General features: G+C 33.9%; 3 protein-coding genes across 5 annotated transcripts; 1 reads left to right on the top strand and 2 right to left on the bottom strand.

The window, feature by feature from the left end:
* The first annotated feature begins 227 nt into the window (after positions 1-227).
* On the top strand, positions 228-8,541 carry LOC110644673 (uncharacterized). Its single transcript, XM_021797574.2, has 7 exons — positions 228-381; positions 551-767; positions 986-1,225; positions 1,368-1,479; positions 1,595-1,769; positions 2,812-3,052; positions 8,106-8,541. Exons 2-7 carry the CDS (start codon positions 584-586, stop codon positions 8,390-8,392), a joined length of 1,239 nt encoding a protein of 412 aa, XP_021653266.2. The 5' UTR covers positions 228-381; positions 551-583; the 3' UTR covers positions 8,393-8,541.
* A 512-nt stretch (positions 8,542-9,053) lies between these two features.
* On the bottom strand, positions 9,054-11,935 carry LOC110644666 (pentatricopeptide repeat-containing protein At1g20230-like). The gene has a single exon (XM_021797558.2). It carries the CDS (start codon positions 11,439-11,441, stop codon positions 9,381-9,383), a length of 2,061 nt encoding a protein of 686 aa, XP_021653250.2. The 5' UTR covers positions 11,442-11,935; the 3' UTR covers positions 9,054-9,380.
* Positions 11,936-15,766: 3,831 nt separating this feature from the next.
* On the bottom strand, positions 15,767-23,687 carry LOC110644671 (ubiquitin receptor RAD23b). 3 transcript variants are annotated; one of them, XM_021797567.2, is made up of 12 exons: positions 23,383-23,685; positions 22,787-22,948; positions 20,290-20,322; positions 20,123-20,187; positions 19,997-20,038; positions 17,639-17,816; positions 17,431-17,565; positions 17,265-17,348; positions 16,797-16,844; positions 16,595-16,704; positions 16,179-16,257; positions 15,767-16,064 (listed from the first exon to the last, which is right to left on the bottom strand). In XM_021797567.2, exons 1-12 carry the CDS (start codon positions 23,446-23,448, stop codon positions 15,948-15,950), a joined length of 1,119 nt encoding a protein of 372 aa, XP_021653259.2. In that variant the 5' UTR covers positions 23,449-23,685; the 3' UTR covers positions 15,767-15,947. The 3 variants fall into 3 exon arrangements, with proteins under 3 accessions (XP_021653259.2, XP_021653263.2, XP_021653261.2); XM_021797571.2 differs by lacking the exon at positions 16,595-16,704 and having other exon boundaries at positions 16,179-16,241; positions 23,383-23,687; XM_021797569.2 differs by lacking the exon at positions 19,997-20,038 and having other exon boundaries at positions 23,383-23,687.
* Between the last annotated feature and the right edge of the window lie 125 nt (positions 23,688-23,812).

Here is a 23,812-nt window from a genome sequence, read left to right as displayed (position 1 = left end):
TAATAATATATTTTACTTATATATGAAAAAAAATAAATTACAAAAAGTCTAAGAAATGCAATATTATTGAAAATTTAAATAGGATATATAAAAATTAAAAATAGAGTATTAAAATGAGAGTGTTATAATTGCATATTACAAACTTTGCTATTAAATTTGTCCATAGGATAATTAATAGAAAATATATTCACATATAAATAATTTCATAAAATTATAATTACTATACATTTTTTAAATAATTATAATAATTTACATGTACATTTCCAATTAACTTTTTTATTTCATGAAACACCAATTAACTTATTATTCTGTGTTGATTTTGCTTCAATTTTGTGATCAAGCATCTTCTTCATTTTTTTCTGCTCTCTGCGGTTTTCATAGGTATACGCAATCTGATTTCTCCTTCTCATTATGCAATTTCTTTTGATTTCTAAGAAATTTTCTTTAATTAGATTTCCATTATCATTCCTTTGATCAACGCTATAAATTCCTTTTAGGGTTTTGATTTTTATTGCGTTATCATTAGATGACGATGTTTTATTGTGTTTAGATTTGAAATTCGGTTGATTGGTTGTTGAAGAAGATGTGGGCTGCTTCCTGCCTTGCGTCTTGCTGTGCAGCCTGCGCCTGTGATGCTTGCCGCACGGTGGTTTCAGGAATAAGCCGACGATCCGCCAGGATTGCATACTGTGGTCTCTTTTCTCTGTCTCTGATTGTTTCATGGATTCTCCGTGAGGTTGCTGCTCCTCTCATGGAGAAGTTACCTTGTAAGTCCTTTGCACACTCAATTTGTGGATCACTAATAATTATTTGCTATGCATTTTCTGCTATCGGATTGGATTGTTTGTGTGGCATAGTGATGATTACTGCAAGTTTTCACCAAGTTTACTACTTTACGTTTGATGACTTTCCTGACAACAAATGATTGATCAGAATTAGCTTTTGTCAACTGATTATTATAATCTAATATTGGATGTAAATGCAGGGATCAATCACTTTCATCAGACACCCGATAGGGAATGGTTTGAAACTGATGCAGTGCTGCGTGTTAGCTTGGGAAATTTTCTGTTCTTCACTATTCTAGCTGTTCTAATGGTTGGTGTAAAAAATCAGAAGGATCCTCGTGACAGTTTGCACCATGGTGGATGGATGATGAAAGTTATTTGTTGGTGCATTTTGGTGATTTTTATGTTTTTCCTTCCTAATGAAATTGTCAGCTTCTATGGTAATCAGTTTTGGCCATCTAATTCCACTTGTTTTGACTATTAATTTTCATTTTATGGTTTTGATTAACCTATCCCTTTCTTCCTTAAATATCATTTCAGATTTTTAGGCTTAAAGCGAACTGCTAAACTTTTTATATGCAGAATCAATATCCAAATTTGGCTCAGGATTGTTTCTTCTTGTTCAAGTTGTGCTTTTGCTGGATTTTGTTCATGGATGGAATGACAAGTGGGTGGGATATGGTGAACAATTCTGGTCAGTTTAACTTAACCTAATATGCCATTGCAACCTTGCTTTTTTGCTAATGCATTTTTCTGTTTATTAAATGAGATATTTGACCCATGCTTAATTTACAATCTTACTTATACAGGTATATTGCTCTATTTGTTGTTTCGCTTGTCTGTTATTTGGCAACATTTGTCTTCTCGGGATTTCTCTTCCATTGGTTCACACCATCTGGACAGGACTGTGGATTAAACACTTTCTTTATCGTCATGACCCTAATTGTCGTGTTTGTTTTTGCTATTGTCGCACTCCACCCTGCTGTAAGTTTATACTTTTGCTTTTCAGTATATCTAAAAATTATGATTGTTGATCATTTTGTATACCTATTATGCATTTGAATGAATGAAGAAACTATTGTAGGATGCACTTCATGTCACCATCACATTGCATCTATATATTTGTGATTTGTTTTGATTAGTGTAGGCCTAAGGTCAGTGAGTTTGATGCACATCAGAGCTGTTCTGTTTGATAATAGGAAAACTTTCTGAAAAGATAAAAAGTTCTTTCAGCTTTCATGTAAACAGTTCCCATGGATTACAACTGGTGATGCCTCAACTTTTCCAATGTTTACCTGTGATTCTTTCTATGTTTCTGAAAGACTCCAATTGGTTGAGAAGGATGGACAAAAAACTAGAATTGAAATGAGTGTACCCAGAGGCATAGTATGGTTAGATCTGTTAGAGTAGTGGTCTAGCTAGTTTTTCTCTAGGCGTTCTGTTAGACTTTAAATTAGATGGCATCTACATTCTTGGGATGGTTTGACGCTATATCAATTTTATTTCATTTGAAGGCGCCCATCCACTTGTTTTGCAGAAGTAGCTGCAGAAAGATTTCTAAATTGATGAACTCTTTACAAACAAAGGATAACTCAAAGCACAATTGGTTTTGTACTTTAGTGGCTTTTGCAGTGATACTATGATACTGGATGTGATAATGTTCTCCAGAATGCAACTTTGTTTGTCATGGTCTAGCGATAGGCAACATGAATCACAAATATAACATAATCATCTTCATCTTCTCACAAGATCATGTTCTCGATGATGAGCACCACCAAGAGTTGTAGAATACTAAATCCATGTATTCTTTTCTTGCTTGCATATTTGGTAAATTTGAATTTTTCGTTAATTTTTTCACTGTCATGTTTGCATAGAGGACTTAAGTCCATAACTGTACCTTGTTGACTCTTGTTGTGAGGACTTTTGTGAATTTTAAGTTTCAATTGTTTCTCTCCATTTCTACACAAACAAAAGTGCTTAGCTGTAGCTTTGTTATCTCATGGGCCATCTTTTTGGTGGAAAACAGGTAAGTGGTAGCATTTTGCCAGCATCTATTATATCCTTTTACTGCATGTACCTATGCTACAGTGGACTTGCAAGTGAACCAAGGGAATATGAGTGCAATGGTCTTCACAAACATTCAAAAGCTGTTTCCACTGGCACCCTCACCATTGGCCTCCTTACAACTGTTTTGTCAGTCGTCTATTCAGCTGTACGTGCTGGGTCCTCTACAACACTTCTCTCCCCACCAAGCTCACCCCGTGCAGGTAACATTGGAAATTTGATTGGACAAAATCTTTTGTTGCCTGAAACTATCTGTGCTTTGTCTTAAATTTCTGCCAACAAGATGAGGAAATGGAACAATACAGTTTTCCATACTTGTTTGTGAGAGGAAACAGATACTTACCACTACCACCCTGTTTGAATTGAGTGCAGTGTGGTTTATATCATATGATATGATTTTTTCTTGTTAATATATTTGAAAAGATAGTATGATATTGTTAGAAATCTGGGAGTCCAAAGCGCCTAAGGAGAATTTTTCTTGATGGGCCTTATGAAAGTATACACTCATGGGTTAAATACTACATCTAACCCAAAACCTTAAGGTAATGAGTTTATGGGTTGTTCTCACTTATATGTCACTTACTCATCCCATCTTTTTTCGATGCGAGAATTCTACATTTGCATATTCTCAATAATCTCCCCCTCAAGTGTGAATTTCTTCTAAATTTGGCTTATTGGGCCTGTTTCTCCTCAAACGAAAGTCTTTTTTTATTAACTCAATTATTACGATGTCACTAAAAGGCCTAATTACTCCATTAAATCCACTCGAGCATGCACCTCTAAGAGCCATGCCAGAGCCATCACGTGTACTGAGAGTCACTACTCCATCGGTTTGTTATTCTCCAAAAAAGTACCTTCCTGCTCCATTAGGTCTACCAGGAGTCTCCCGACTCTTCCAATCCACGTGTCAGAGTATCATGGGAATCATCGACAAACGTTTTCATACTCGTCCTTACCAAACCATAGGCTCTTATATGACTTGTTGTGCACTGCGGAAGCGTTTAAACTATAAAAAAATAAAGCAAACACATAAAACAACAATATTACGTGGTGTACTTTCTCCATATAGGGCTATATTTAGAGCATGCCATATTTCACTATCAATAATAATAAATCATCAATTACAAGTTCAAGTTATACTACCAATCAACTCAATTATACCCAAGAAAACTTACACTACATAACTGTTTATAGTAAATACATTAGTTAATCATCTCATTCTCCTTTAGATATAACTCAATATATTTACTAATACGCCACAAAGGGTGTGTCTTCAACTATGGGCAAAAACACTTTCACCAGTGGACAAAAATTCATTCCTCTTGAATTTTATGTTTTTTCTCCACCTGAGGACGAAACCTCTTTCTACTGCAATGGGCAATTGACCCTCATCAATGGGCAAAGCCAAATTCTCAGCAATTGGTAAAACCCCTCCCTACAGTAAGCAACAACCCCTCTCTGTGGGCAAAGCCACTCCATATGGATAAAGCCAAGTAACTTTTCCACCATTCTTCTATTTATAGTGTTAATTCCATCAATCCTAATTTGATTAGAAGTCTCATTCAATTTAGGAATAACACTAAAATAAGAGTTCGACGCTTATAGAAAATATTCCTCCATTCTACTAACTCAACTCAACTCAACTAAGCCTTTATCCTAAAAATTTGGGGTTGGCTATATGGATTCGTTTTCTCCACTCTAAACGATTTTGGGTTAAATCCTCAGAAATGTATAATGCTTCTAGGTCATGTTGTACTACTCTCCTCCAAGTCAATTTAGGTCTACCCCGTTTTTTCTTTCTATCCTCTTACCTAATGTACTCTACTTGTCTAACTGGAGCCTCCGTATGTCTTACGCTTCACATGACCAAACCACCTCAATCTCCCTTCGCTCAACTTATCTTCAATTGGCACCACTCTTACCTTTTCTCTAATACTCTCATTACGGACTTTATCTAGTATAGTATGGCCACTCATCCACCTTAAAATTCTCATCTTTGCAACTCTTATCTTAGACGCATACGACTCTTTCAGTGCCCAACACTCACTACCATATAACATAGCCGATCGTATAGCTGTACGGTAAAATTTTCCTTTCAACTTATTGGGAATCTTACAATCACATAAAACTCCCGTGGCACGTCTCCACTTTAACCATCCGGCTTTAATCCTATGACTAACATCCTCCTCACATCCCCCATCTACTTGAAAGACTGAGCTTAGATATTTAAAGTGATTACTTTGGGACAGTACCACTCCATTCAAACTAACTCATTCCCTATCACTAGTTTGGCCTTCACTGAACTTGCAATGCATGTATTCTGTCTTCGTTCTACTTAACTTAAAACTCTTTGACTCTAGAGTACTTCTCCAAAGCTCTAGCTTTCTATTGACTCCTTCTCATGTCTCATCTATCAGAACAATATCATTCGCAAACATCATGCACCAAGGAATACTCTCTTGTATGTGTTTCGTCAATTCATCTAAAACTAATGTAAGAAGGTAAGGGCTTATGGCTGATCTTTGGTGTAATCCAATTGAGATCGGAAAATCTCTTTTGTCCCCTGCCACTGTGCGCATAATAGTAGTTGCTGCTTCATACATATCTTTCAACACTTGTATGTACCTAATAGATACTCTCTTTTGATCTAACACATTCCATAAGACATCTCTTGGAACACTATCATAAGCCTTCTCCAAATCAATAAAAACCATGTGTAGATCTTTCTTCACATTTCTATATTTCTCCATCAAGCTTCTAATGAGAAAGATCGCTTCCATAGTTGAACGACCGGGCATGAAACCAAATTGATTGAGAGAGATAGAAGTGTCATGACGTAGTCGATGCTCCACAACTCTCTCCCATAACTTCATAGTATGGCTCATAAGTTTAATTCCCCTATAGTTTGAGCAACTCTGTATGTCTCCCTTGTTTTTAAAAATAAGTACTAAAATACTCCTCCATTCATCAGGCATTTTCTTTGAGTTTAGAATCTTATTAAATAATTTAGTTAACCATGTTACTCCCATATCTCCCAAATACTTCCACACTTCAATTGGTATTTCATCGGGTCCACAGGCTTTACCCACTTTCATTCTCTTAAGTGCTTCCTTTACTTCTAAAGATCTAATCCTTCTAGTATAATTCACATTCTTTTCTATTGTTCTATAGTCTATATTCACGCTATTATCATTTTGACTATTATTAAAGAGATCATTAAAATAATTTCTCAATCTTTCTTTTATGTCCTCATATTTCACCAACACTTTTCCTTCTTTATCCTTAATGCACCTAACTTGATTGAGATCTTGACATTTCCTTTCTCTCCTCCTTGCTAATCTATAAATATCTTTCTCCCCTTCTTTAATTCCAAGTTTCTCATATAACTTTTCAAAGGCCTGTACTCTTGCTTGACTAATTGCTTTTTTTGTCTCTTTCTTTGCTATCTTGTACTGTTCATATGCCTCATTATTATCACATTAGGTAATTTCTTATACCATTCTCTTTTTCACTTCACTGTCTTTTTTACTTCCTCATTCCACCACCATCTCTCTTTTGAGGATGGTCCATGTCCTTTAGACTCTCTAAGTACTTTTCTAGCTACTTCTCTAATATTTGTTGCCATCTGTATCCACATATCATTGGCCTCGATATTCAGGTTCCATACTTCGGACTCGAGAAGCTCATTTTTTAACTTCACTTGCTTTACTCCTTTGAACTCCCATCACTTTGTTCGAGCTTACACTATTTCTTCTGACCTTACTGTTCCTAAACTTGACATCCAAGACCATCAATCGATGTTGACTTGTTAAAGTCTCTCCTGGAATGACCTTGCAATCCTTGCATAGAGCTCTATTTGTCTTCCTGGTTAAGAGGAAGTCGATTTGGCTTCTATGTTGCCCACTTTTGAAAGTCACTAAATGTGACTCTCTTTTTATAAAGTAGGTATTTGCTAGTATTAGGTCGTATGCCATAGCAAAATCCAGGATATTTTTTCCCTCTTCATTTCGACTGCCAAAATCAAAACCTCCATGAACATTCTCATAACCTTGTCTATCACTTCCTACATGTCCATTCAAATCTACACAAATGAAAACATTCTCTTCATTCGGTATGCTTTGCATTAAATCATCAATATCTTCTTAAAACATTTATTTACTCTCATTGTCTAGTCCTATTTGTGGGGCATAAACACTAACTATATTTATTGTTTCTCCTTCTAATACTAGTTTTACTAGTATAATTCTATCTCCTACTCTTTTCACAGCTATTACTGCGTCTTTCAATATCCTGTCTATGATTATGCCCACTCCGTTCTTGTTTCTCTCATTTCCAGTAAACCACAGTTTGTACCCTGAATTACCCACTTCCTTACTTTTCTCTCCTACCCATTTAGTCTCCTGAATGCAAGCAATATTCACCCTTCTCCTTTCTAAGGTATTCACAAACTCTATTAATTTTCCTGTAAGTGATCCAACATTCCAAGTACCAACCCTGATCCTCCTCCTATTATGCTCCTTCCTAATTGGTCTCCTTCTATGATATCTTCTATTGTTTTCTATGTCTATCTTGTGTTCTGTTCTACTATCTGTTCTATGGACTAACTTCTTTACCCACACCCGTCCATGATGTGGGAACCTTTGCTCACTTAATACGACACCCGGGCGCCGGCATGGCATGTCGCTTTCGGTGAACGGCCTACACCCTTGCATATTTCTCACTACACTCGGGCTCCGATGTAGTGCGTCGTAAGTAGAGGACGCCCCAACGTTTATATCATTTGAAACAAACAGAAAATATTCCTCTATTCTATTGATGAATATTTCTCCCACTCAAATTAGAAAAAGGTTTCTTCAAATCCCACTAGAATTTTGAGTCATAATTCTAACAAATATAGTATGATTTAATAATCTTTTATTATTTGGTTAGATGGTATGATATGGTATGGTAAAATAAATATGAAGATTACTAAAATGCCCTTTATTGTTTTAAATATATAAATGGTTCAAAGATATTTATTTAAATGAAATATTAATTTATAAGTAATGTTATCATAATAATAATAATTAAAGACATTTTATTTTTTTTAATTAATTACTAAATATGCTTTATAAATATATTTTACTTAAATTTATAAAGAATAATATATAGTTGGAGTTTTATAACATTTTCTCCCAAGCATGCATATGACATTTTCTGTGGAGATATGACAATTTAATTTTCTCCTACAATTTAATTTTTTCATGGGAGGTGTAGGGAAACCTTTGCTGCCATTGGAAAACAAGACAGAAGCAAAGCATGATGAGGAGAAAGCTAAACCAGTCACATATTCTTATGCCTTTTTCCACATCATCTTCTCTCTTGCTAGTATGTATTCGGCCATGCTTTTAACTGGGTGGTCAACCTCAGTTGGGGGGAGTGGAAAGCTAGTCGATGTGGGGTGGTCATCTGTATGGGTCCGGATTGTTACAGGGTGGGCAACTGCAGCTCTGTACCTTTGGTCTCTGGTCGCTCCTATTATGTTCCCAGACAGGGAGTTCTGAATCTCTTCTGGGCGATACTAGACATTATTCGGTTGAGGGGCTCAAGGTATTGTGTATATGTAATGTAATGGCAACTTTCAGAAATGCTTGTCAAATGGAATCTCTATAAATACTTCTATAATATCATAAAACACGTGTTATTGCTTTCATGAATTACGAACTGGAGTGGTGAAAATTTGCTCGTACATGTGTTCAGACTTGATCACACACATTAGAATAAAACTTCTTTATCTTGTAGAGGCTATTGAAATCACAATAAACTTTAACACTATTGCCTATTATTTTGGCTCGATGATGTGCAAGTGGCTGAATGGATTACTGATACATGAAAAATATTGCTTTCAGACCACATTTTCTTAAAATCCGAAAATGTTGAAGCAAAAATTTTACACAAAAATGACTCACTGACTTAACCCAGTGGAAAGTGCATCGTTCAACTTGAGTGAGGTTTGAAATTCGAGTTTTTTATTTTCCTCTACTAGAAAAGGAGACCTAAAGGAATGAAAATGGGCAAAACTCAAGTGAACATGAACATTGTATAGCATTTGGGAACCAAAGCTTACAACCGTCTCTCCTCTAGTTCCCTTAACCTTTGTTTGTGAGATAATTGCACACGCCAAGCAATCTCTCGAAAGTTTGCAACCAAGATGAAACTAATACCTTTGTTTTTTTTTTTTTTTTTCCATAAATGAATGTACTGATCTGGAAAATAAAAAATTACATTTAGCGAAACCAGGGCTGCCATGGCAGTTGCATTTTGGAACAGATTTCTAGATCATGATCATCATTGTTACTTTAGTCATGGCTTCTACAATGCCTATCCAAAAATGTTTGGGAAATCCCTTGTCCTCGTACATTGTTGTTTGGTGCTCAAAGCTCTTTGCCTTCATAAATCTTATGAATATTCATGTCTCATTCCATTCAAGCCTTCGACCTTAACTAAATCTTGTATATTTTGTTGGATTACTTCTTTGAATCAGCATCAGAATCACCAAAAATCACGACAAGAACAATATCCATCCCTGAAATGGTGAAACCTGAACGAATCTCTAACGGTGATCTGCATGTCAACAATTTTGGCTATTAACTTGATGGCATTATGGCAGTCCCCACATATTCTCAAATTCTTAAACACTCGAATTGATGATTTCCCACTTGAATTCAGTATTCCAAAAGCAACTGCCAGCCTTTCACTGTGGCTGCACAGTGTTTCTTCTCTTACCTCTTGGTCTACATTCTGCAGAACAAAATCAGAGTTTGGTTGATAACCAGCCAATCTCATCTTTTCACCTATATCCTCCAAAAATCTGTAGATCTTCTCATTCTGTTCATTACTCTTATCTCCAACAACAAAAGAGTACACTTTATTTTTTACCAGAATCCAACTACGACCTGGCGTTTTTGCAATTCCTTTGTCTCTCATCATTTTTCTAGTTTCTGAAGCTTCAACCCACATTTTGGCAGTAGCCAAAATGTTAGATAATAAAGCATAGTTTCCAGGGTTATCTGGTTCAATCTCAAACAGCCGACCTGCTGCGATTCTCCCCAACTCCACATTCTTGTACACTCTACAAGCTCCTAGCAATGCTCCCCAGGCACTAGCTGTTGGTTCTACAGGCATTTTTTGGATGAACTCATATGCTTGCTCCAGGTGACCAGCACGGCTTAGGATATCAACCATGCATGAGTAATGATCTTCATCAGCTTTAATTGCATATTCAGAAGTCATTGAATTAAAAATCATAAGGCCTTCATCAGCTAGCTGAGAATGGCTACATCCAGACAAGACACCTATAAATGTAACAGAGTTAGGTTTAATCCCCAAGTCCAACATTTTGTGGAAAAGCATCAACGATTTTTCTCCATTTCCATGCATAGAGTTTGCAATGATCATTGTGTTCCAAGCAACAACGTCTTTTATTGGCATCATATTGAAGACTTCTCTTGAAAGTTCCAAGTCACCACACTTCGCATACAACAAAACTAGAGCTGTTGTTATTGTCATGTCCTCTATAAAACAATGCCTAAAGGCATAACCATGAATTTCTTTCCCACCCCTTAAGCTTTCCAAATTTGTACAAGCAGGTAAGAGACTAGCAATCGTGATTTGATTGGGTTTGAACCCTGAATCTTGCATATTGTTAAATATATCCAGTGCCAGTTCATTTTGGCCATTCTGCTGGCAGCCACTGATTACAACATTCCATGAAGCGTTATTTAACTTGATGCCTGTCTCTCTCATTTGATGAAACAAAGCAAGACCGTTCTCACATTCTTTGTTCAAGAAGTAGGCTGTTAATATGACATTCCATGATACAACATCTCGCTGAGACATGTTATCAAATACCAGCCTAGCTTGTCTAAGGCTCATGCAACTGGCATACATGTTCACAAGAGCACTACTCACATAAACATTCCCTTCCATTGCAGTCCTCAGAACAAACCCATGAATCTCTCTTCCCAACTTCAACTCCTTCAAATCAGCAAAAGCAGGTAAGACCGATGATACTGTCAATGAATTAGGTCTAATACCATCTAACCCCATCTCCCTAAAAGCCAACACACCTTGTCTAGACATACCACAATTGACATAACAAGAAGCCATTGAAGTCCAAGAAACCACATCTTTAACCACCATATCATCAAAAGCCCGTTTTGCTCCATCAACACACTTACATTTCCCATACATATCAATCAATGCATTACCCAAAAAAAGATCTTTATTAAACCCAAATCTAATTGCATCATCATGTATTTCCTTGGCCTTGACAACATCACCAGACGCAGCACATGCCTTCGACACTGATAGTAATAGTAATTTATCAGGCTTTATACTGCGACCCAGCAATGTAGCGTAGATTTCTATGGCTTTCTTATGGAACCCATCTTGAATGTGAGCCGAAATTAAAATGGTCCATGCACGCAGGTCCGGTTCAGGAACTTTATCGAATAAGTAGCGTGCACGTTGTAAGTCACCGGATTCCAAGCAACTTCTAATCAATTTGAAGCTCCGGTTAGGCGGGAATCTTGAGGGTAGCCTTGAGTTCATGTGATTGTGGAGTTGATTTGCTATAATACGTTTCTTCTTAAAGAAATTGAGATCTCATCATGAACTTCGGAGGCAGTTGGACTGAGCTCTCGATCTCGGGACCTCTCTATTGTCACAAGACTCGATCCCCGAGCCTGTGTGCGACTTAAAACTGCAACGAAATTTACCTCGTTGGTTAATGACACATTTGAAGGAAAACTGCGACGGTTCTGTGTGTGTGTGTGTGTGTGTTTTCAGCCTTCAACGTTCATAGCCCGCCGATATTCACAATCCTTCACAGGAGAGAATGTGCTCAAGTAAAAATGGCTTCCCACTCTTTGCTATGCATTAAATAAAAATTATCCCAGTTTTGGCCGTTGGCAGATCTACAAAAAAATTTTTCTGGGTCAACATAAAAGTTTGTTTATTGTATAGATATGTTTTTAATAAAAAGAGTGTCAAATGATTTTTTTTTTTCGGAGACACGATGTCATTGTAGAGCCATTAAATGGGGAAAGTTTTATGGATATGGATATGTCTTTATAGCGAATTATTAGGTGTACTCTGTCCTAAAAATAGTGCACAAGTTATTTAATTATTTAATTTAGATGTATGTAAGATTAAGATATTTAATTTTTAGTTTGTGATATAAAATTCATGATCTCTAATTTTCATAATATAAAATCCTTGATTTTTAATTATTAATTTTTAAATTATTTATATTCACATGATATTTATTAAATTAAAAATTTATATTTTTATTAATTGATAATTTTAAATAAATAGATTATGATACATTGAAATGTTCATTTGTGTAATTTAAATTAATAAATAGAGAATTTTTTTTTATAAATATTAAATTAATAGAGAAAAAATATAAGTGTCAATTTAGTAATTAGAAACTAACGGCTAAATATTACAAGTGAGGTTTTATGTTACTTAAATGAGAATATTACTATTTAGTTTATATATTTTAATGAAATTAATTATTTGATCTTTATATTTTAAAAAATATACTATTTAGCTCATATATTTTGCTTATGTTAAATTTCTTAGTCTTTTCGTTAAATTTTTCGTTAGTAAATACAGTTAAACTATTATTTAATCCCTCTATTTTAAGAAAACTAGTTAGTTGAGCTTTGTATTTTGAAAAATACTATTATTTAGTTCATCTGTTTTAATCAAACTAATTAGTTAATCTTTGTATTATGAAACATGCAATATTTTGAAAAATATATTCTTAGATAAAAAATGAAAATTTTACTATGTAGAGACTAAATTTGAATTTATATATATTTTTTAAATTATTTAAATATTTTCACCTAATTCTTTAGACATCATTTTTGTATTTTCTCTACTAGAAAATATTTTCCTTTAATTACTTAGAGATTTAGGGGGAACTAATTAACCTTTTTATACAGATAGCTTATTCTATTTTTTTATCAAAAGACGAAAAATAGATAGGGAATGAATGTGAGTGCACAGGAGAAAAACATGTAGGGAGAGAGAAATAAATGAGGATTAGAGTAATTTAGATATAAAAAATTATAGGATAAAATATTTAATAGAACAAAATTATGAGGACTAATTAATGTATTTTTTAAAATACAAGGACTACCTAATTAATTTTACTAAAATAGAAGTACTAGATAGAAGTTTGATTGGTATTGACTAATGAAAAAATTGACAGAGGGGTTAAATAGTTTAATAGAAGTAAAATACACGAATTAAATAGTATATTTTTTAAAATACAAAGACTAAATATTTATTTTTATTAAAATATAAAGACTAAATAGTAATTTATCCTACTTAAATTAAAGATTAGGGAGTTTTGTATTACAAATTAAAGTTTAAAAGACTTTACTGTTATATACTCTTCAATTGAAGTGCCGTCAATATAATTTATCCCATTAAAGAGTTAAAGAAAAGATTACAAAGTTTACTGGAGTCAAAGGATTATAAAGAAATGAATCATCAAACAGACATTTCCTAGTTAGAGAATGTGCTGCTCCATTCGCAACCCTATTGACATAAATAAATCTAACCGAATCAAGTGAAGAAGTTAACTTAATAATGTCCTGAATTATGCCCTTAATACTAGTGTGACAATTGCTATTCTGAGTTGCTTGAATAATGGATAATGCGTCTCCTTCCACTAAAATATTGTGATACCCTCTAGCACGTTTAGAACAACAGCCTCTAGACATGCTAACGCCTCAAGGACCAAGGGATAGAAATACCAAGGAAGCACTTGTAACTCCAACCACAAGGAAGACTTGAAGCATCTCTGGCTAAAACAACAACTGCACATCTATTAGATGACTTATCCACTGCGCCATCAAAGTTTAATTTGATCAATCCTTGTTGAGGAGGATTCCAAACAATGGGATACTGATGGTTTGCCGTTTGGGGAGGAGATTGAGATTCCTGAAGAGAAAGGAATTCCTCAAACTTTGAAAGAGTAGCTGAAATCGAGTAGCGGATCTAGAAAAAAATTTTCCAAGATCAATTGACTCTATTATTAAAAGAGTAGGTCTTTCCTACATTTCGATATATATGCCTAACCAATCAACAGATGATATTAGCTAAAATCATAATATTTTCTATTAAAATAGAGAGTTTAATTAACACCTCTTTTATTATGCTGCGTCTGCCACTACTAAAATCATCTCTTGATGCTAGGAATGATGATTTCTGAAAATAAAATGATTACAGCTTTTCCAAGTATTCCACGTCTAAATTGGAATCATGATTCTGAGCTTGCAAGGATAATAATAATTTTGTCCAGCATTTCTGAGCTTGCAAGGATAATAATAATTTTGTCCAGCATTCCATAGGTTATAATACATTGAGGAAGCGGTGGGATTATGGGGTGGGGGAGCTTCACTCTCGGGCACTTGAAAATGTGGATGATAGATATAGGTTGTCCACAAAATTTACAAGCCTCTGAAGCCAAAGGAATTCTGTTGCGAATTAGGTCATTTAATGGCAATCTCCCTTCTAAAAATTTCCAAAGAAAGATGTATAATTTGGGTGGAAGTCTGATTTTCCAAAAATGATGCCACAGGTCCAAACTAAATCTAACTGAATTAGGACCCGGTCTTGCATTATTAGCTACTCTTCTCATTTGACGATCATGGCAAGCCATCCAATATCCAGATTTGACAGAATACTCTCCAGAGGAAGTGAAGTACCAAGTTAATGCATCATCTCTATTAATGAGGCTTATAGGGATGGGGTTAAGGTTGTGAAAACATCAGTGTCGGAAATTGAAGCTATTTGCAAGCCGAATTGTACTGGTGACAATCCCATGTACCAACTCCTTGAACATAACCTAGATTTGGTCATAATCCCAATTCAAATATTTAGCTTCCATATTGTTTTAGGCAGAGCCAAGACTACTGGGATGGGATGCAGATAATTTCCTTCGGATTGCCACGATTCAACTGTCATCCTGACATGATGTAACGACAAATGATTCAAGTAGAGACTAACACAGCGTCTGTATAGGGAGAAAAGTGAAAGGAAAGAAAATAAGTGAGGTAAAATAATCATGATTTGACTGATTTCCCTGTTTGGTTACTGCAGGAAAAATTTTGAAAGGAAAGAAAATAAGTTGTATTTTCTCTCCAATTTAGATAGAAAATGAGAAATTTTGAAAAGATAATTGTCATTGACTTTGTGTAATTTCATAAATGCCCATCTCTTTTTTATTACAATCTCCCGTATTCCTTTTGTTTGGATGTTTAAGTATTCTACTTCCCACCATCTCTTTCAATCCCATGTTATAGTGGATTTTTAATAAATATATTGGTTACAAATTATTAAAATATAATTTTTAATTAAATTTATTTTATTTTAATAATAAAAATATTAAAATAAGTAAATAATTTTTATTTTCAAAAATAACTTAAAATTTTTAATTGTATCGGTATGAAATCACATAGAGCAATTTCCATTCCCATGGAAATTTCATACTATAAAAATAGGGCATTAGGCTATAAGCATGATGAACGTTTAATATTACAACTTTCAGCTCTAAAGTCACTAAAATATGAAATCACATTCATGTGAAAAATAGACTACCACATCTTAAACATATGACCAATTATATAGAAAATTTTAATTTTGAGAAATGAGGGTATAGTAATAATTTTAATTATTTTCTTTTCTCTCCTTCTCTTCCCGGGAAAAAAAATTTATTTTTCTTTTCTTTTCTTTTTATTTTTCACTTATCCAAACATAAGAAAGGAAAATAAAGGAGGAAAAATTAAAATATAATCCCTTCTTTTATTTTCCTTCCCCTCCCTCAAATTATCCAAACATAGTGTAAGAGTCAAATGGCATGCCATAAAACGTTCCTAAAATTACTTTTAAGGAATCGTGATCAGGGCTTACAATGTAATCCAAACACTACCAAAGATGCCGACAAAGGCAAGGATCCATCTATAAAATAATAATAATAATAATTAAATAAATAAAAACAAAAACGAAAAACTATAAATCCAACAGGATAAGGTTCTCTGCTCAATCCTCAATATCTCCAGCATTTTCCAAAAGGTAGTTAGCTGCCAATTCCTCATTGCGATCACAAGCCAAAAATGCCTCGATGACAAGGGCTCTATCAAATCCCATAGCCTCAAGCTATAAATGGGAAAATACAACTAATTAGTAAATTCATATATCAGGGAAAGCAATATCTAGAAGGACAAAAATACAAAGGCAGAAGCCAGTGATGCAATGACAATGTACAGATACCCGTTCAATAGCCTCCTGTTCAGCAGGGGTCACATTGATAGCATGAGGCATGTCTTGGTCAACCTGATCAAATATATCCCTGATAGGGGAAAACATTAGGGCTAGTTGCAATGTCTTAGTCTTCAATTTGAACTACCAAAAGCAATGTCTCTTTGCATAATATGGATTCCAAGTATTCATGATCCAGATGTGAATGCAAAGAGAATTTATTTGGAGAGTTTGAATCCCATATATTTTAAACTATAAATGCGGACCTTCTACTAACTATTCTCTAGATACTGATGGTTTTTGCAATGCTGATGACAATGATGAAACACTATCCATTAGATATGGAATTCTCTGCATCCTTAATGAACCAATAGTTCTGTTCAGCAGTCTTTCTTATAGTTTACCTAATGACCCAATTAACTACTCACCCTTCAGAACCTTCAAGAGGTTCATTTATTAACTGAAGAAATTCAGCATGATGTTCTTGAATCATTCTTAATAGGTGAGGATTTTGCTTTCCAAGTTCCTGAAGCATGGGCTGTTACAGAAGCAGTACATTGAACTAAGATATAGCAAATTTAATCACGGAAAAAAAATTAAAAAAGAAGGAGAAAAGGAAAAGAAATAGACCTGTAAAATTTGAGGATTTGCCTGAACCATTGAACGCAATGTTTGGAACTAAATAAAAGCAACCAAAAGAAAAAAAAAAAAGATTTGATGTCATCATACAAATTCAGCAAAGCAATTAGGAGCATAAATGAAGAAGCATCATTAAGATACTGTGCAATTAGCATTAAATGAAATATGACATGGAACTCAAAAACTTCTGTAAGCATGTCCACTGTCCAGCATTATATTACCATATCTCCTAGGTAATATAGTGCTGAATTTGTATACCATATATCCTAGGTAATATTCACCATGGCATTAGGTTCAGGCATTGCCTATGCTATTACCTTGACAGACAAGGCATTGTTAAAAAGGAAAAGCCCATGACCTATGGGGCAAATATTGATAAGAGCAGAAATGTAGGTAGATTTAAGCATGTTCAGGTTTTAAATACATTAAAACAGTAACAAGTGATAGAAAGAACCACACCTGTTGATTGCTTCTAAGGAAATCAAGGGATCCAAGTCCCCCACTGCCACCGCCACCACCACCAGCAGCAGCAGAAAGTGTCTCCTGGGTAAGTTTCACATAATTGAAATATAAAATAAAATATGCATAATACACAATGAAAGTCATACAAAATCTGAAATAATACCTGGGGGAACATATTCAAGGGAGATGTATTAGGTGCTCCAGATCCAGGTGCAGCTCCTGCTGCACCTGTTTCAGTTGCCTGACCTGCAGGGAAATGAGAAACTGGGACAGCAACTTCTGCTGCTTCTGGAATACCCTGAAGATCAAACAACATAAGTAGCCAATCTAAACAAAGATTGCTGAAAAACACGCATCAAGTTTGGACATACAGAGTACAAGTAATCCACTGCTCGTTCTGGATTGTTATAGGCTGCCCGAAGTGCACGAGTAACTGTTTCTTTATCCCAGGTCCCACCTCCTATATCCATTATTTGTTGAATAGTCTGGTCAAGATTATTACCAGCAACTAAATTTGAAGCAGCTTGACCATAGGTATCAGTTTGTGCACTGCAACAAAGATATTGCACCTCTATCAGCCCATTACATTATTTCTATAATTTATTACAAGATTATCATCAGAAGTATTTCATATTGCTGGCCCACTTCAAACCACAAAAAGCAAAGAATAAATGTCAGCAGCAAAAGAAAAGAGCCCACTTAAATCCACAAAAAGCAAAGAATAAATATATGAATAGACATCAGCAGCAAAAGAAAAGAACAGATGTCTTTACACTATATGCTCATTAACACATAAAGAGAACATGCGAAAAGTAAGAAATACTCCATGAAATTGTCACAGGTTATTATCATAGATGTCAGATATCATAGACAACCATTCAATTTTTATTGGTGTTTGACATGAAGAGCTAGCGTGTAGGGCCAGAACCAGCATCCTATCCTAGATATCCTAATTTACCAACAATCTATCTCTCTCCCTCTCTTCAAGATTCTGATTTTCTGATCAAGCCTATTAGGAACAAGGAACTGGATAAATTCAAATAAATTCCATTAATACAATCCAATCCAATTAATTTTGTAATTGTATTTATATGTTTAAATATATTTTGATCTCTCATATATAGCTTTTTATGAAGAATAAGATGCTTTAAAGGGACTTCTTGTTTTTTTGATAGTTTATGCCAGTAAGGCTGTGCATGGTTCTTGGGGATCTCAAACCAAACCGAAGAACCATACTGACCGACAAGAACTGAACCGAACTTGTTTTGATGCTTTGATTCGGTTCTGGTTCTTCACTAAGAATTATATCGGAACTATATTGAAACTGAGCCAGAATTGAACTGAGAACCAATTTTATACATATGTTTTTCTATGATTTTGTAGATGTATAATATACTTTCAATATAATTATATATTTACATGCAATTAAGATTATGTATATATAACCTAATATTATCTTTCATTTCTTTACCTTTTCTTAATAATTTTAATTATAAATACATTAAATCACTTTATAATTTTTAATTATAAATGTAGCATTATACTATATATGTGCTTAATTCACAATTATATTTGTATCTTATACTTGAAGATTACATAATTAATTAAAGGTATATTATATGATATACTACTAAATTATATAATATACTTAATCCTAAATTATATATGTATCTTATAGTTAAAGATTATATAATTTAAAAATAGCTAAAAGATATATTATATGACATCTTGTGTATTAATAACCTATTTCAAAGCTTAAATACTAATTCAAGTATGACTTTTTATGAAAACAATTGTATAAAATTATTTCAAAAATTGAGAACCGAACAAAAACCAAAGAACTGAGAATCGAACCGAATTGAATCAGAACCAGAACCGTATTGAAATTTCGGTAAGGTTCTGGCTCCTAGGCAAACCAGGAACTAGAACCGCACACCCCTAGATGCCAGTGCCAGCAAATTATACAAACATAATAAATTCTTGCAAAATCCAGTGTCTTTTGGTTTTGGTCAGACAGTAATTCTATCAAAAACATCATTTTCAAAACACATTAATTAGGTTTACTAATAAAGGGATTCCAAACATGAGAACTGGATCAAATAGAATTAAAATGAACTCCTGATTTCTAGAGCAAATATGCTTCTCATGTAAAGGACACCTTCAGTGCAAAAGACAGGATTGGGGGCAAGCTGTAATCTTTCCTTCACTTTTTGACAAAGTTGTTTCCACAACTCAAATCCATAACCTTCCAGACACAAGGCACCTTACTGCTGCACCAAAGCTCACCCTCAAATATTCTTCTCGCTTAATTTACCAAATTTCATAAAGGACCTAAGTAGATTAGACTTGAGTTGGAACAATATGGAATACAAAGGACTGCAATTTGAACAACTTAAACAAGCCAAGATTTTTACTCTATGAAAAATTTTACCAAAAAGGTGTTAACATGAAAGGAATAAGATTTTTTTCTAAATATAACACAAATATACCAATTAAACTATAATAAAAATGAATTGCATATTGAAAGCTAGTTTGGAACTTTATCCTATCCATCTTCGCAATAGTACTGGTGAACCCCAACAAAGCAAAACAGACCAAGATTCCAGTATCAGGGGCTAGATTTTCAATGGTGGATCAAAATCAAAATTACATAGTTTTGCCTATGATTTATGCCCATATTATCTTATCGTACGAAAAAATAAACATAATAATAGAGGCACATATTTTACATGGCTGTTGCTGTTTCAGAAGCAGACGTGTTCTTCGAGGCCCTGCAATAACAGATTTAACAACATATGACATGAATCCATCTTATGTCAAAATACTTAAGAAACCCAGTTTCCATATGAACTCACGGTGCTTGAACTTCAACTTCAGGAGTTGAGTTTGAAGTTGGTGTAGTTGCAGGTGCAGCAGCAGGCTGTCATAAACAAATGGAAAATGGTTTAGAGTGTGCGCATGTGTGAGTGAGTAAGAGAGGCAGAGAAATATTGTTCAACAACAAACAAAACATGAAGACTACCTGGGTCGATGAGGTCCCAGCTGAAGTTTTACTCTGTCAAAATAGACAATGATTGGCTCAAGGATACAGCAAGGGAAAGAGAAATAATTGAGTTCTCATAGAGACAAAACTTATCACTTTGAATATTTATGCAAAAGAAGCATAAATAGTAAAATTGACCTAGCTTCAAATTTTCCCAAAACTAACCCACCATTTTCAAGTATAAATTGAAAGAAACAATATCAAGTTTTTCCCTATGGACTGCAACTTCTATTCCTTCACAGTCCAATAAACAATGCTTTAGATCTTCAATTAGTTGGCTGCTAGTCACTAACAAAGTAACAATTGCACTGTTAATATCATAAAAATTGCCATTTCAATAACAAAATACCCCTTTTTAACCATTAACCTATTAATGAATTGGGGCATGAAAGCTATAACCATAAGCTAAGGAGATAATTATGAACTTTTGAAAGCTAACCAATTAAATATATTGTTCTTGAGAAAATTTATTATTTAATGCATACAGGTTAAAAATTGAGAAAACAAGAGGTAAGAGAAAAGGAAATATCATCAACTTGAGGGAAAAAAGCGCAAAGTTTTGTGTCCTTTTTTTTTTTTTTTCCCTCTTTCTTTTATCTGTGGTTATTAGTAATTAATTTTCCAATACAACAATAAATTAGGGGGGGAATGTTAAAAAAATAAGAATAGAATAGTTACCACATTGCATGACCAGGAATTTTAATGTCACTGATTAACATGATCCAAAATTTATAATTTTAACCATAAACATGCAGAATCTGAACCAAAAAAGAAGACTTGAACAAGGCAATAACAAATATATAGGAATGAATGGCATGTGTTGCTACTCACTACATTTATTGCATCATAATTTCTTTTCTTTTTTTTTTCTAATTTTTATAATAAACAAATTAAGAAAGAAAGGATATTATAACATGAAGGACAAAAAATCCCCTGGTTCTAACCAACATATAAAGATAAGACTACAGAAATAATGCCATCTGATCAAGTTAAACAACATTCAAAGCATTACTCTAAAAACAACTAAAGCACAAGCCCAAAGAGAAGAGAGAAGATAAGAGAACCATCTTGTCATGGGGAGATTAAAGGACAAAATCTGGCATTTGAAAATAAGCACATTGCTCTCCAGTCTCCACCCAAGTACTCCATCATACAAGAAAAGGAAATAACCCATAATACAGAATAAAAAACACAATCATGAAGAATTTAGCATATTTCTTCCAGGAAAGCCCTTCCAATTTAAACCAACAAAAGCTTCTAACGACTTTGTACATGCACAGTTGACTGTTCTCCCCAAAAAGAAAAAACGGCAGTTTCACAATGGCTAAAGTGGAGTGAATAGGCTAGGAGTAAATACACATATCACCTCATAATACAATATGACCAAAGTGAATAAGCTACATAAAATTCCACCTTAAAGTTATTGCACTCCACTAAACAAAAACTTTTTACTTTCAAAATGATTCCCACCATTATGGACTTCATTAAAATGGAATATTATGTAAATTCATTTTCAAAAAACTCACATTAGTCTCCAGAAAAAAATAACAGTTGGACACTTCTAAAAATGCGTGTATTAATATGATTGCCATAAGTACAAAGAAGATGAGATCAACATATCTAGAGTTAATATGATTCAAATGATGGCTTATCATGTGGACCACTACATCATAAATAGGAGGAAGCAAAATTTAGCATTCTGCCTTCTATTTTCTTTTTTACACTATATCCGCAGGCAATTAATCTCTGAACCAAATGTCAAAAGGATGCCTATATTGAGTAAAACATTAAAACAATCAAGAAGCTGACAAACATATTAATTTGGATTCTGGAGAATATTGATGTTACAAACTTACAATAGAATTTAAAATGAGGAAAATAGTAAAATTTTTCAGCACCATGGGCCATAAGCAACAAACATAATTACAATTATAAATTTTTTCTTATCTTCTTCTTTTTTTTTTTTTTTTCCCTTTTTTGTTTGCAAATGTAGTACACCATATGACTATATGGCACTATCAAAAATAATTGTTCATTCAAAAGCTAAAAGGAAATGATAATTAAAAGGAATTTGACCAAAAAAATCCTAACTTTTGCGCACTTTTTCAATTTTTGTCCAATCCTTTTAATTTTAACATATGTAACTATTAAAAATCTTCAGGTTTAATTCATCAGCAAAGTGAAATACCCTGAAATATCAATTAAGAAACCATCAGTCAATGAATCAATATATCACATGTCTCTACTCTAAGGAAAAATAATTTAAAAACCTTAATAATCATTTCTATCATTCATAAAGAAAGTCCCTTAAACAAGTTAAAGTTTTAAACAACATTTTCATTATTCAATTTGACAGCATAAACATTCATATGTGCCAATTGAATAATTTGTTTTTCCACCATTATTTTTCAAACAATATCACAGAATTGATTGGCCATAATAACACAGTAATGCAAAAGAGGCATAGGAGGAATACCTTGCTAAGCATTACAACGAGAAAACCATCTTCATTGACCTTGTTATCCGCTAATGTAGTCTCGTCTTTCAATACTTTCCCATTATGAATCAATAGTTGCTGCCCACATGGGTAATTGTCCTTTCCTTGCACATCTTCAATATTTTTCTTGACAGCCATAACCTTTTAACAGAAAATTTCCAATTAAATTAATCACCAACAGACCTATGATTAAGCCCCTCTCATTTCAAACTATTATAAACAATCACAATTCACATTATTTAGAAAAATCTGCCAATTAAGCCTCAAAATTTTCAAATAAACTAAAGTGATATTAAAAGAATATATACTTAAAAAGGTAAAAATTGATGAAAAATAAAATATCTAAAACCTTCCATGGATTAATTGATAAACACCTAAAATTAATGATTATGAGAAACAATAATTTGCACTTATTTTATTCATTCCATTTCTATTAAAAAAAAAAAAAAAGGAAGAAATCAAATCAGCTGAAGCATTGATCAAATCAGCTGAAGCATTGCTAATAGTAGGATTTAAAAAGCATGAGTTACTGAGCTTCCTATTAATATAGAAGGATACAGAGATGAGCTACTCACTGTGTCGGTGGGCTGAACCCTAATTTCGAAATGGCTGCCTTTAAGAGTCTTAACTGTGAGCTTCATTTCCGCAGAAAGATACAGAGAAATGACGAGGCTTTACTGGATAAAAGGAAACCCTAGAAAAAGGGGCTGTGCGGGAATCGAGGGAAGGGCGATGAAAGGTGGTGCTAAGTGAAGGTAGTGAATGAAGGAAGGCCAGGAAGGGCACACCAAGAGCCCACCGGGTTGGATTTCAGTTTTATTTATATGGTGGCCCCATGGACAGTGGGACACGTCTCCCAAATCAGAATTTCTATTTTTGTTGTAGAAACATCTGCTGCACTGTCTATAAGTATAAACTACAACCAGTTAAGTGGACCTCCTATGCATAAATTTGATAAAAATTAATTTTTTATCTATAATTTAATTTTTAATATTTTATTTTTTT

This window comes from Hevea brasiliensis, chromosome 1 (genome assembly GCF_030052815.1).
Source record: "Hevea brasiliensis isolate MT/VB/25A 57/8 chromosome 1, ASM3005281v1, whole genome shotgun sequence".
NCBI classification, from domain to species: Eukaryota; Viridiplantae; Streptophyta; class Magnoliopsida; order Malpighiales; family Euphorbiaceae; genus Hevea; species Hevea brasiliensis.
The sequence above is the reverse complement of the archived record's forward strand: the minus strand, read 5'-3'. Positions and strand labels throughout refer to the sequence as shown.

Excerpts from the sequence above, each read along its gene's own strand:
- LOC110644671 (XM_021797567.2), bottom strand. The coding sequence starts at position 23,448 with ATGAAGCTCACAGTTAAGACTCTTAAAGGCAGCCATTTCGAAATTAGG. Across the intron at positions 20,039-20,122 it reads GAAGTTGAAGTTCAAGCACC|GGCCTCGAAGAACACGTCTG; the intron begins GTGAGTTCATAT and ends CTGTTATTGCAG. Across the intron at positions 17,349-17,430 it reads CCTTGAATATGTTCCCCCAG|GAGACACTTTCTGCTGCTGC; the intron begins GTATTATTTCAG and ends AAACTTACCCAG.
- LOC110644666 (XM_021797558.2), bottom strand. The coding sequence starts at position 11,441 with ATGAACTCAAGGCTACCCTCAAGATTCCCGCCTAACCGGAGCTTCAAA.
- LOC110644673 (XM_021797574.2), top strand. The coding sequence starts at position 584 with ATGTGGGCTGCTTCCTGCCTTGCGTCTTGCTGTGCAGCCTGCGCCTGT. Across the intron at positions 768-985 it reads TCTCATGGAGAAGTTACCTT|GGATCAATCACTTTCATCAG; the intron begins GTAAGTCCTTTG and ends ATGTAAATGCAG. Across the intron at positions 1,770-2,811 it reads TTGTCGCACTCCACCCTGCT|GTAAGTGGTAGCATTTTGCC; the intron begins GTAAGTTTATAC and ends GGTGGAAAACAG.